Raw genomic sequence first — 14064 nt, 5'->3', positions numbered from 1 at the left:
TATTTTACAAATATTGAATATTATATTAAACAATAGCATATATTAGTATTATATTATATTGTGTATAGATATAGTTTTAATATTTAAATTGTTTATATTTTCCTATAATCTTTTAAAGTATTAAAAGTTTGTTTTGTTTATTTACTTTAATGTTTTTATTTAGTTAAGATTAGATAAATAAGAAAGAGATAAGAAGTTAGTTATCTTTTTAGTATCCTTATCCTTATCCTTATAACTTCATCTTTTTTATAGAGAGACAAAGGAGTAAATATATATATATATATATATATATATATATATATATATATATATATATATATATATATATATATATATAATATTATTATTAAAGAATTTTAAATATTTATTTTAAATCTAAAAATTAAAATTTTACCCCTTTTTTTTAATTCAATAATTCAGAATCTATATGAAAATTTTATATCAATTTTTATTTCTATTTAGATTTAATACACATTTAAAATTTAAATAAATAAACAACCACTTTTTGTGGGCTTATGATTTGGCTCAATTAGATTGGAGACCAAACTATCCTAAGTGATATGGGTATCCAACCATTAGTTGAATAATATTTGTTTTAATAAATTATTTTCTTAAGTTTGATTTTAAAAAAAGAATTGTTAATACCATGAAAAAAGGGAAAATATTAGAAGACTTTTCTTGGAAAAATAAGAAAGTTTGGGAAAAGTAAACTCCTCAATAATTTAATTTTTTTTATAGAAAAAATTGGATACAATGTAATAAAATAAAATTATTTGAAAAAAAATATGAGTAACCTTTTGAATACAAAAAGACCAAATACATTTTACTTAACCAAATTGTAAGTAAAATTCATATTTATGATCTTCTATTAAATAATTTAAAAAGTTTTTAATTTATAAAATCAAAATACTATGTACGCCCAAAAATTTTGCTTTTATGAAAATAAAATATTACATAAGCATATAAATTATTTATAATTAATTAAACTTAAAATATTATTTATAAATTTTGTATAAAATCGGAAGATCATATTTGACTGGTCCAATATAACATGGGATAGGATAAGAAAACAGATATTATATCTTATCTCATGTTTGGTTAGTGATGAGATAAGATGAGTTATCCTATCACTTATCATATCCTATGTTGAACAAATATGGGATAAGATAAATGGGATTAGATAAATTTTAATGGATTTTTTTTCATACCATATTATATGACTAAAATAGGTTTCAATTATTAGGTTTAATATTATTTAGAAATTATTCTTAGGTTTAAAAATTCTCAAGCCAATCGTTTACTTTTTATTACTTTCATAAACATCTTTTACCTAATTTTTTTTCCTAATCCTTGAAGTAAAATAAAAAGTTTCCCTTAAAATCAATCAACAAATCATATTTTTAATACCAATTTATAGGTAATTGGAGAGATTCGTAGGACCAGCAGAGAAGGCATTTACAGAGAATCCACCAGAAAGGCGTGTTGTGGAAGTACCTGGATTGTGAAGCAATTCTTGGAGGATCTTGGACCTTTGTGCGGCTTAGAGAGAAGATGTTGATGATACGATTAAGCATTTGTACTCGCCTGATCTAAGTCTTGGTTGGGGAATACATGTGATTTAGGAGGTGAACTTGTTGAGGAGGAAGGAGGATCGGATTGTTTGGATGCTGCCATTAGCAAGCTTGTTGATCTTGGAATGAAGACGTAATTTTCTTGCCCTTTCATCGATCTAGTTGGTTTCCAAAGGCTATGTAAAAGTAGTTTCTATTTTCCTTGGTTTTTCAATATGCCCATTTGCTTGGAATTCTGATCCCTTAAAGCCTGTATCTTATTCTCAAATCTTTTCTTATCCGATGAAGTCCAATAGTATTAAATTAATGGAATTAAATATGAAGAAGAAAGAGATCCATAACAATTATATGCTTGAATGCTTTCAAAATGAGTATGATCCATAAAAAGGAGACTATTACAAGAGATGTGTATGATCAAAAGGTAGCTTTTTAGTGCATTTTAGTGTAACATCATGATCATAAATGCATATGTTGTAGCATGACATACCAATTCAAACACACATCCAATCATTTGGAATACATTCATGCAAAAAAATCTGATGTAATTGTTATGGGTCACTTTCTTCTTCATAATTTAATTTCATTAACTTAATTGGATAAGAAAAGATTTGAGAAGATAAAATCAGAATTCCAAGCAAAATGGGCATATGCAAAGAACAAGGAAAATAGGAACGAAATAAGGGACCGATGTCTTCTTACAACAAATATCTCTCGCTTGAACTCTGTGGCAAGACATCCAATGGCTATGTCATCTCCAAAAGCCGCTGCCTGACCTTCTCTATTCTCATCTACAGTCAATAAACACTCCTCGGAGATGATGCCATATTCATCATCAGGAGAACCAGAGATAGACATGTATTTGGCCCAACTCCCGCCGTCGTCCACAGCAATACATCTCTCTTTGTAAATAGACTCTGCTGCCATTTCTCTTCAATCATGAAAAGTAAAATAATAAAACCTCAGAAAACAAATTGATAGAACATAATGTTACAACAACCGGCCAAATTCATCATCAGTTTAAGCTTTTTTTCATACATCAGAATTTTCTTTAACATACTTTTACATTTCTGAAGCAAGGTTCATTAAAATCAATCTCTGCAATCCAATATAACAAAGAAAGATTCAGCAGAAACCAAGATGCATTTAGAGTAACAACCAGATGCTTACTGAGAGAAGGGGGAAAGTAAGAGAAAAGAAATGAAGGGAGAAGAGCCCAAGAAACAGAACGTTTAGAGCATTTCCCATTCTTTTCCTCTTCCAAGTCCCAACAACCAAACCAAGGGGAAAATGCTCAAGAAATAGAGCCTTTTTCCACCAACCTAACAGAGCCTCTCATCGATGAAAAAACAAGAAAATTACCTCTGCATTCCCGGATAAACATGCTCGTTAATGGAAGCATCCAAACCCACGATCCTCCTTCCTTCACCTCCTGATCACAAGTATTACACAACCAGGCCTCAGATAGGGGAGTACATATGCTGAATCGCATCGGCACCTTCTCTCCACGCTGCTGAAAGACCCACGGTCTTCCAAGAACCGCTTCACCATCCCCGCCGGAGCTCCCGCGCCTCGATCTCGCACCTCATCGCCCCTTCGTAGACGCAGTTAAGAAGAAGAGACTGTGCCATCGGGGTCCACATCTCCGCCGTTTGAATAAAACAATAAAATAATACATTTAACTTGTTCCAAAAAGGTTTAAAAACGTGAAAATCTTAAAATCATTATAAATTTTATTTTATTCAAGAAAACTATTATCATATTTTATTTGAGTGTGTTAAATTATTTTTTAGAATTTTAATCATTTTTATTTTGCTTTAATTGTTAAATAATTTTATTAGATAAACTTAAAAATTTAAAAGTTTTAATCACAATTTGAAGACCATTTCTTAGTAAAAAGAGACAAAAATATATTTCTTCTTTTATAATTAATTGATGTAAATTAATTTTCAATACAAAATTAGATTAATACAAATGAAAGTATAGTTTGATATAAAAATTAATACATTATTCAATTTGATATAAAGGTATAGTTTTTATTTATTTATTAGTTATAATGGGCAAAAAATTAATTTAATTTGAAAAAAAAAATTATATGACATCTTCTAAGTCCATAGATATACAAATTAGTTATGTATTTACTATATTCTAAGGAAAAATAAAAAATACTTAGATAAAATAGAGGTCAAAATATTAAATATGAAAAATGGCTTTTTTTTTTTAAATTGTATTATCTTTCATAAATATGAAAATTTTTATTTTGTTTCATAAATATAAAAATATTTGTTAGCCTAAGGGTTCTCCTAATCAGGTTTTGATGATAACAAACCATGATTAAGTAACTAATTATTTTAAATTGTTAAGAATCTCAGGCATAATCTCAAAAATTCATCAAGGACCAAACGAATACGGGATCGAGACCATTTGGAAGACTTGTGATCATAGGAAATGAATGTAAAATGATAGCATGAGTGCACTTAGAATGTTCATACCTTTTCATGCATCTTAGAAAACTCGGTTTATTCTTTAAAACTTGATTTTCTTTAAAACCCGAGTTTTATCAAATATACCTTAGGCAAATTGACTCAAATATGACATATTAACTCACCTAAAGATCTTGCCTAAGTATTGGAAAAGAAAGAAATAAAAAAGGATAGGTTTTCAGGGCAAAAAGGCTCATCCGGTCGAGGCTATGGCCAACCGGCTCAACCGGTTGGGGAACCGGTCAACCGGTTTCCCTTGTCCGGTCGAGGTCCGGTCGAGGGAGGCACAAAAACCTTCTCTCTGTCCCAGTAGCTTTGTCTTCCCGATCGAGCCCCACCCTTGTCCGGTCGAGGCAACGGTAACCTGCCATGCATTAAATGCTCTAACGGCTAGTGATCCGGTCGACCCTTTGCTCGTCCGGTCGAGGCTACTTTCTGCTGTTTTTGTCTCCTGAGCTTAGAAACCTATAAATTGAGAGCTCCTCTTCATTTATGACTAAGAGAACAATTGCATTCAAAGCCTACTTACCTGTTCTTGATCTAAAAAGCTCTCATCTTCATTCTTAGTGCATTAAACCATCACTTGCATATTCTTAGTGCGCTCTTGCAATTCATCCTAGCTTTCTCTTGTACTTGAGCCTTCCTTAAGCTAGGTTGAGAGTTTCATCCTTGTGTAAACTGAGTGTGAAAGCCTTCAAGTGGTTCAAATCTTGAAGAGATTGTGTAAGAGCCCATTGGAGCCGGAATCCAAGTGTAAGACGATTGAAAGCTTGATTGAAACTTCAAGTTAGTGGAACCCTCACTCGGTTAGGAGATTGAGGAGAGTGAACATAGGCAAAGGAGTGCCGAACCACTATAAATCTGAGTTTGAATTCTCTAACTTTATCTCTTTCCTTTATTTATTTTGTGCATATATTATTGTGTGGAAAAAGATTTTGAAAAACCCAATTCACCCCCCCTTTTGGGTATTTTCCTTAATTATTCATAGCCTTTGTTTTATCAATATTATTTTTATTTTAATTAAAACTTAAATCATATTATATAATTTTAATTTTATGATATAAAAATATTTCCTAATAAAATATTGTATTATATTTCATAAATGTAATATAATTATTTTGGTATTATTTCTCCAAATAAATTTTAAGGAAAGGTTGTTTGTTTTTTAGTTTTTTTTTTCTGAAAGTAATTTCTGATTTTAAGTTGTTTATTTTTTAATTATTGTAATTAATTATTTATGATAATTATAATATTTGTTTGTATTAGCATAATTAAAATAGGATAAATTCATTAAATATATGGAAAGATTAACAAGAAATAAAACTCCTTTCACATAGAACTCGACTTTCTCTAGCTTAAAATTTTATTAAAACAAATATTAGTCACCTAATGCTTGGATATTCTTTGGAATTTATTTATTAATTTATGGATATAATAGCTAGAAAATGTCTATAAATTGCATGATTTTATTTGTATAGATAAGATAAAATTAAATAACAATATTTTAAATTTTATAAACAATCAATTCCAAGACAAAATTCAAGATTCTTTAATATTAATTTTCTATAAACCAATTTTAAATTAAAATTTTGATTTACATAAATTACAAAATAAAATTTGGTCTAAATTACAAAACATTGCAAAATTGATTAAGAACTAAAATTTTATTTTATCAACATTATTCAAGGAATCGATAAAATAAGATAAGATAAATAATAATATAAAAAACTAAAAAATCTTGATTTGATGCACACAATTACAAAGTTTATAAAATATCTATCTTTTATTTTATTATCATTTCTAAATAATATTAAATGTGAAAAATAGTTTTTAAAAATATTGTATGATCTTTCATAAATATGAAAATTTTGATTTTATAAAAGTATAAAGACAAAAGAGAGATAAAAAATGTAAATAAATAAATAAAATAAAAATATAAAAGAATAAGGAAAGTTGTAATTTGATACATACCATTATCCTTATAAGTCTTTAATTGTCAGGAAGTTGCTTAGATATCCTCTCATAGAATATTCAAATAGTAATTTTTGTTTGTCTCTTTTTTTAAAGGATGAATAATGCATATACTTGTAAATAAGATTTATTTCAATAATTTTCTTTATGAATATTTTAGTTTAATTAGGATTTTTTATTAATAATAATAAATTTTATACGGGTTATGGAGTCTTTTTTTTTTTTTAAAAAAAAAGAGTTATTTAAAAACTCTTATTATTTTTATAAATACAATTTTATTTATGAAAATAATATAAAATAATTTTTAAAAACTCTTCTTAAAAATTGTTTTTTGAACCATTTTTTAAAACATTTCCAAACACACCCTTAACCTTTTTATCTCTTTATTTCCATACTTTCCCAAAATTTGAGTCAACTTGAATTATTTTTAAATTAGTAAGTGTCTATCTTTTTTATAACCATATTTTTTATATAGGCTATTTTCAAATAAACATTAAAAACGTAAAACATTAGGATTCGTTTTCTTGATCTTTTATTATTTTCATCTATTTAATAACTGGTTGTCTTTCTGAGTTCTTCCGTCTATACGACTTGACAGGCGTTGTGACTCAAAGAGGCAATCCCAGCTCTCCTAAACTTGGCATGACATCTACTCTTGCATAAAGATGATAGAAGATAGAGGGAGTTGATAAACTCCAAATTAGAATGATAATGGAAAAGAAGGAATCCATCAAGAATTGCATATATATATATATATATATATATATATATATATATATGGTGGTGAGCAATTTCTCTTCAACCTCTGAATTCTTCTTATTTTGAAATCGGAAAACCCTTAAAAGAAACATATTAAGTCATAAGGGTACGTCTTGTATAGCTTAGGGCTTCCATGGAGCCCTTTTTAGACTTGGTCTCCTTTCTTCTTCATCATTCGTCATCTATAATCCCAACCAGTTGAGATTGCATAAGTCCTGGATTCCTTCATCTCTATATTTTTTCAAAAGTTATGATCAAAGGTTGTTCTTTTTTCATCTCTGTTATATCTAATTTAAATATGTTATTGTGAAGGTGAGGTGATGTGAAGTCATTTATCTTATGGTTCAATAATAGTTAGTGTGGGTGCGATTCTATATTCTCTGATAGGGTTCCACATGTTTGAACACTAAAAAGGAATATAGGATCGTTACCTACCCTTACTTTTAATCCATAAAATGCAGTCAAAGCAACTTTCTCATGGTAATTAAGGACTTCCAAGGGTAAGTGTCAACATCTCAAGCCAATCTTTTACTTTTTATTACTTTCATAAACATCTTTTACATAATATTTTTTTTTCCTAATCCTTGAAGTAAAACAGAAAGTTTCCCTTAAAATCAATCATCAAATCATGTTTTTAAAACCAATTTTGGAGACAACTCAAATATTTTCTTGTATAACTTTATTTTCCTTTGGATTTATAGTAACTTGAGCATTTGTAGATCCTAAACTAAACATTTATATTATATTTGTTGATGACTTCAATAAATATAAATATTTAGTTGCTATTATTTGTTATATAATTATTGAATGGGTTTTTTTAAATCGTTGAAGAAGAATTTTCCTATCATACTATATGACTAAAACAGAGTTGTTGTTTTTTTGTTTTTTGTTTTTTGTTTTTTTTAAAGACAAAAGCAAACTTTTTGTTAAAAGCAATTTGATTTCAAACTTTGGGTTATATATTTATTTATTTATTTTTTATAATTTGTTATAATTTCTTTTTTGTTTTTTAATGCTTAATAGAAAAAAATGTTACAAAAATAAACAATTTAATACTTAACACTATTAAATGTTATTTAGTTTTAATTTCTATTTAGAATTAAGTAAAAAAAAAAAAACAAACAAACACCACCTAAATTTTAATATTAATTTAGAAATTATTTTATAATTTATAATTTTTTAAATATTTATTTATATATTTGTTGATAATAGTCTTGTTTAAGATATAAAAATATTTTGCAAATATTAAATATTATATTAAACAATACCATATGTTGGTATCATACTATATTGTATTATACATATAGTTTTAACGGTCCAAATTCCTTTTTATTGTAGTAAATAATTATTTATTTATTTGTTGATAATAGTCAGGACATAAAAGTATTTTATAAATATTAATATTATATTAAAAAATACTATATATTAGTATTATAGATATAGTTTTAAATTTCAATTATCCAAAATTCCTTTTTATTATACCTTTTTAAATTATTTTGGTTTCTAATATTTGAATTGATTATATTTTTCTAGAATCTTTTAAAATACAATTTAATTTGTTTTTATATTTTAATTCAGTTAAGATTACTTTTAAAAAATAAATAAATAAAAATAGTTAATTATCCTTTTAATATCTTTATCCTTATATCTTCCTCCCTTTCACGGAGAGATAAAGGATTAAATATTTTTAAAGAATTTTAGACATTCATTTTAACTCTTAAAATTAGAAATTTTACTTCTTTTTTTTAATTCAATAATTTAGAATCTATATGATGTTTGCATATAAACATTTATATTTATTGAATTATATATGATGTTTGCATATAAACATTTGTATTATATCTGTTGGATTTTTTTTTTTTTTAAGGAGGAGTTTCACACCATACTATATGACTAAAATAGGTTTCAATTCTTAGGTTTAATATTATTTAGAAATTATTCCATAATTTATAATTTAATGAATAATTATTTATCTATTTGTTGATAATAGTCATTGTTAAGATATAAAAGTATTTTACAAATATTAAATATTATATTAAACAATACCATATATTAGTATTATATTATATTGTGTATAGATATAGTTTTAATATTTAAATTGTTTATATTTTCCTATAATCTTTTAAAGTATTAAAAGTTTGTTTTGTTTATTTACTTTAATGTTTTTATTTAGTTAAGATTAGTTTAAAAGATAAATAAGAAAGAGATAAGAAGTTAGTTATCTTTTTAGTATCCTTATCCTTATAACTTCATCTTTTTTATAGAGAGATAAAGGAGTAAATATATATATATATATATATATATATAATATTATTAAAGAATTTTAAATATTTATTTTAAATATAAAAATTAAAATTTTACCCCTTTTTTTAATTCAATAATTCAGAATCTATATGAAATTTTTATTTCTATTTAGATTTAATACACATTTAAAATTTAAATAAATAAACAACCACTTTTTGTGGGCTTATGATTTGGCCCAATTAGATTGGAGACCAAACTATCCTAAGTGATATGGGTATCCAACCATTAGTTGAATAATATTTGTTTTAATAAATTATTTTCTTAAGTTTGATTTTTAAAAAAGAATTTTTAATACCATGAAAAAAAGGGAAAATATTAGAAGACTTTTCTTGGAAAAATAAGAAAGTTTGGGAAAAGTAAACTCCTCAATAATTTAAATTTTTTTTTTTATAGAAAAAATTGGATATAATGTAATAAAATAAAATTATTTGAAAAAAATATGAGTAACCTTTTGAATACAAAAAGACCAATTACATTTTACTTAACTTAAAGAAATTGTAAGTAAAAATCATATTTATGATCTTCTATTAAATAATTTAAAAAGTTTTTAATTTATAAAATCAAAATACCATGTACGCCCAAAAATTTTGCTTTTATGAAAATAAAATATTACATAAGCATATAAATTATTTATAATTAATTAAACTTAAAATATTATTTATAAATTTTGTATAAAATCAGAAGATCATATTTGATTGGTCCAATATAACATGGGATAGGATAAAAAAACAAATATTATATCTTATCTCATGTTTGGTTAGTGATGGGATAAGATGAGTTATCCTATCACTTATCATATCTTATGTTGAACAAATATGGGATAAGATAAATGGGAATGCATAAATTTTAATGGATTTTTTTTTTCATACCATATTATATGACTAAAATAGGTTTCAATTATTAGGTTTAATATTATTTAGAAATTATTCTTAGGTTTAGAAATTCTAAAGCCAATCGTTTACTTTTTATTACTTTCATAAACATTTTTTACCTAATTTTTTTTCCTAATCCTTGAAGTAAAATAAAAAGTTTCCCTTAAAATCAATCAACAAATCATATTTTTAAAACCAATTTATAGGTAATTGGAGAGATCCGTAGGACCAGCAGAGAAGGCATTTACAGAGAATCCACCAGAAAGACGTGTTGTGGAAGTACCTGGATTGTGAAGCAATTCTTGGAGGATCTTGGACCTTTGTGCTGCTTAGAGAGAAGATGTTGATGATACGATTAAGCATTTGTACTCACCTGATCTAAGGCTTGGTTGGAGAATACATGTGATTTAGGAGGTGAACTTGTTGAGGAGGAAGGAGGATCGGATTGTTTGGATGCTGCCATTAGCAAGCTTGTTGATCTTGGAATGAAGACTAATTTTCTTGCCCTTTCATCGATCTAGTTGGTTTCCAAAGGCTATGTAAAAGTAGTTTCTATTTTCCTTGGTTTTTCAATATGCCCATTGGCTTGGAATTCTGATTCCTTAAAGTCTGTATCTTATTCTCAAATCTTTTCTTATCCGATGAAGTCCAATAGTATTAAATTAATGGAATTAAATATGAAGAAGAAAGAGATCCATAACAATTATATGCTTGAATGCTTTCAAAATGAGTATGATCCATAAAAAGGAGACTATTACAAGACACAAAGAAATAAGAACCATTTTAGATGTCTATGATCAAAAGGTAGCTTTTTAGTGCATTTTAGTGTAACATCATGATCATAAATGCATATGTTGTAGCATGACATACCAATTCAAACACACATCCAATCATTTGGAATACATTCATGCAAAAAAATCTGATGTAATTGTTATGGGTCTCTTTCTTCTTCATAATTTAATTTCATTAACTTAATTGGATAAGAAAAGATTTGAGAAGATAAAATCAGAATTCCAAGCAAAATGGGCATACGCAAAGAACAAGGAAAATAGGAACGAAATAAGGGACCAATGTCTTCTTACAACAAATATCTCTCGCTTGAACTCTGTGGCAAGACATCCAATGGCTATGTCATCTCCAAAAGCCGCTGCCTGACCTTCTCTATTCTCATCTACAGTCAATAAACACTCCTCGGAGATGATGTCATATTCATCATCAGGAGAACCAGAGATAGACATGTATTTGGCCCAACTCCCGCCGTCGTCCACAGCAATACATCTCTCTTTGTAAATAGACTCTGCTGCCATTCCTCTTCAATCATGAAAAGTAAAATAATAAAACCTCAGAAAACAAATTGATAGAACTTAATGTTACAACAACCGGCCAAATTCATCATCAGTTTAAGCTTTTTTTCATACATCAGAATTTTCTTTAACATACTTTTACATTTCTAAAGCAAGGTTCATTAAAATCAATCTCTGCAATCCAATATAACAAAGAAAGATTCAGCAGAAACCAAGATGCATTTAGAGTAACAACCAGATGCTTACTGAGAGAAGGGGGGAAAGTAAGAGAAAAGAAATGAAGGGAGAAGAGCCCAAGAAACAGAACGTTTAGAGCATTTCCCATTCTTTTCCTCTTCCAAGTCCCAACAACCAAACCAAGGGGAAAATGCTCAAGAAATAGAGCCTTTTTCCACCAACCTAACAGAGCCTTTCATCGATGAAAAAACAAGAAAATTACCTCTGCATTTCCGGATAAACATGCTCGTTAATGGAAGCACCCAAACCCACGATCCTCCTTCCTAGCCAACGATCACAAGTATTACACAACCAGACCTCAGATAGGGGAGTACATATGCTGAATCGCATCGGCACCTTCTCTCCACGCTGCTGAAAGACCCACGGTCTTCCAAGAACCGCTTCACCATCCCCGCCGGAGCTCCCGCGCCTCGATCTCGCACCTCATCGCCCCTTCGTAGACGCAGTTAAGAAGAAGAGACTGTGCCATCGGGGTCCACATCTCCGCCGTTTGAATAAAACAATAAAATAATACATTTAACTTGTTCCAAAAAGGTTTAAAAACATGAAAATCTTAAAATCATTATAAATTTTATTTTATTCAAGAAATCTATTATCATATTTTATTTGAGTGTGTTAAATTATTTTTTAGAATTTTAATCATTTTTATTTTGCTTTAATTGTTAAATAATTTTATTAGATAAACTTAAAAATTTAAAAGTTTTAATCACAATTTGAAGACCATTTCTTAGTAAAAAGAGACAAAAATATATTTCTTCTTTTATAATTAATTGATGTAAATTAATTTTCAATACAAAATTAGATTAATACAAATGAAAGTATAGTTTGATATAAAAATTAATACATTATTCAATTTGATATAAAGGTATAGTTTTTATTTATTTATCAGTTATAATGGGCAAAAAATTAATTTAATTTGAAAAAAAAATTATATGACATCTTCTAAGTCCATAGATATACAAATTAGTTATGTATTTACTATATTCTATGGAAAAATAAAAAATACTTAGATAAAATAGAGGTCAAAATATTAAATATGAAAAATGGCTTTTTTTTTTAAATTGTATTATCTTTCATAAATATGAAAAATTTTATTTTGTTTCATAAATATAAAAATATTATTTTAATTTTAATTAAAACTTAAATCATATTATATAATTTTAATTTTATGATATAAAAATATTTCCTAATAAAATATTGTATTATATTTCATAAATGTAATATAATTATTTTGGTATTATTTATCCATATAAATTTTAAGGAAAGGTTGTTTGTTTTTTAGTTTTTTTTTTTCTGAAAGTAATTTTAGATTTTAAGTTGTTTATTTTTTAATTATTGTAATTAATTATTTATTATAATTATAATATTTGTTTGTATTAGCATAATTAAAATAGGACAAATTCATTAAATATATGGAAAGATTAACAAGAAATAAAACTCCTTTCACATAGAACTCGACTTTCTCTAGCTTAAAATTTTATTAAAACAAATATTAGTCACCAAATGCTTGGAAATTCTTTGGAATTTATTTATTAATTTATGTATATAATAGCTAGAAAAAGTCTATAAATTGCATGATTTTATTTGTATAGATAAGATAAAATTAAATAACAATATTTTAAATTTTATAAACAATCAATTCCAAGACAAAATTCAAGATTCTTTAATATTAATTTTCTACAAACCAATTTTAAATTTAAATTTTGATTTACATAAATTACAAAATAAAATTTGGTCTAAATTACAAAACATTGCAAAATTGATTAAGAACTAAAATTTTATTTTATCAACATTATTCAAGGAATCGATAAAATAAGATAAGATAAATAATAATATAAAAAACTAAAAAATCTTGATTTGATGCACACAATTACAAAGTTTATAAAATATCTATCTTTTATTTTATTATCATTTCTAAATAATATTAAATATGAAAAATAGTTTTTAGAAATATTGTATGATCTTTCATAAATAAGAAATTTTTGATTTTATAAAAGTATAAAGACAAAAGAGAGATAAAAAATGTAAATAAATTAATAAAATAAAAATATGAAAGAATAAGAAAAGTTGTAATTTGATACATACCATTATCCTTACAAGTCTTTAATTGTCTGGAAGTTGCTTTGACATCCTCTCATAGAATATTCAAACGGTAATGAGTAGTGATAAATAGTATCTAAATAGTAAAAGTTGTTTATTAATTTGACAACCTTGATTTCAAAACGAAAACGTGTAAGATACATGGCTTTTTCACCTTCAACAACCCAATAGAAACTTAATGCTTTCATCCGAAGGGGGAGAAAAGGAAGCCAGTTGTCTTCTACAATTATTCAAGCACGTAGATTTCATCAAGATTCAAGTCCGATATTTTTCCTATAAATAGAAATGCAACCTTCATCACAAGGTAGATACGCAAAAACGAACAACAAGTTTTCTAAAAATTCTCTTTCTAGCTTTTGTAATCTCTTTTAAAAAATCTAGTCCTTTGTATTCATCCATTTGTAGTCATCCCTCTACTGTTGTAATCAAAGTATATTTTAAATACAAAATTTATTTTCATATTCAA

General features: G+C 26.3%; 2 protein-coding genes across 2 annotated transcripts; both read right to left on the bottom strand.

The window, feature by feature from the left end:
- Positions 1-1442: 1442 nt before the first annotated feature.
- On the bottom strand, positions 1443-3210 carry LOC104880754 (uncharacterized). The gene is made up of 2 exons (XM_010658431.3): positions 2931-3210; positions 1443-2499 (listed from the first exon to the last, which is right to left on the bottom strand). The coding sequence occupies exons 1-2, from the start codon at positions 2936-2938 to the stop codon at positions 2160-2162; spliced, it is 348 nt and encodes a 115-aa protein (XP_010656733.1). The 5' UTR covers positions 2939-3210; the 3' UTR covers positions 1443-2159.
- Positions 3211-10102: 6892 nt separating this feature from the next.
- LOC104880633 (uncharacterized) lies at positions 10103-11992 on the bottom strand. The gene is made up of 2 exons (XM_010657914.3): positions 11701-11992; positions 10103-11268 (listed from the first exon to the last, which is right to left on the bottom strand). The coding sequence occupies exons 1-2, from the start codon at positions 11826-11828 to the stop codon at positions 10929-10931; spliced, it is 468 nt and encodes a 155-aa protein (XP_010656216.1). The 5' UTR covers positions 11829-11992; the 3' UTR covers positions 10103-10928.
- Positions 11993-14064: the final 2072 nt, after the last annotated feature.

Source organism: Vitis vinifera, chromosome 1 (assembly GCF_030704535.1).
Source record: "Vitis vinifera cultivar Pinot Noir 40024 chromosome 1, ASM3070453v1".
Lineage (NCBI taxonomy): Eukaryota > Viridiplantae > Streptophyta > Magnoliopsida > Vitales > Vitaceae > Vitis > Vitis vinifera.
The sequence above is the reverse complement of the archived record's forward strand: the minus strand, read 5'-3'. Positions and strand labels throughout refer to the sequence as shown.

What these genes read in the sequence shown, in the direction of transcription:
- LOC104880633 (XM_010657914.3), bottom strand. Translation starts at nt 11,828, where the DNA reads ATGCGATTCAGCATATGTACTCCCCTATCTGAGGTCTGGTTGTGTAAT. An exon ending in GTTTATCCGGAAATGCAGAG is followed by an intron (nt 11,269 to 11,700) that starts GTAATTTTCTTG and finishes TCATGATTGAAG; the next exon opens with AGGAATGGCAGCAGAGTCTA.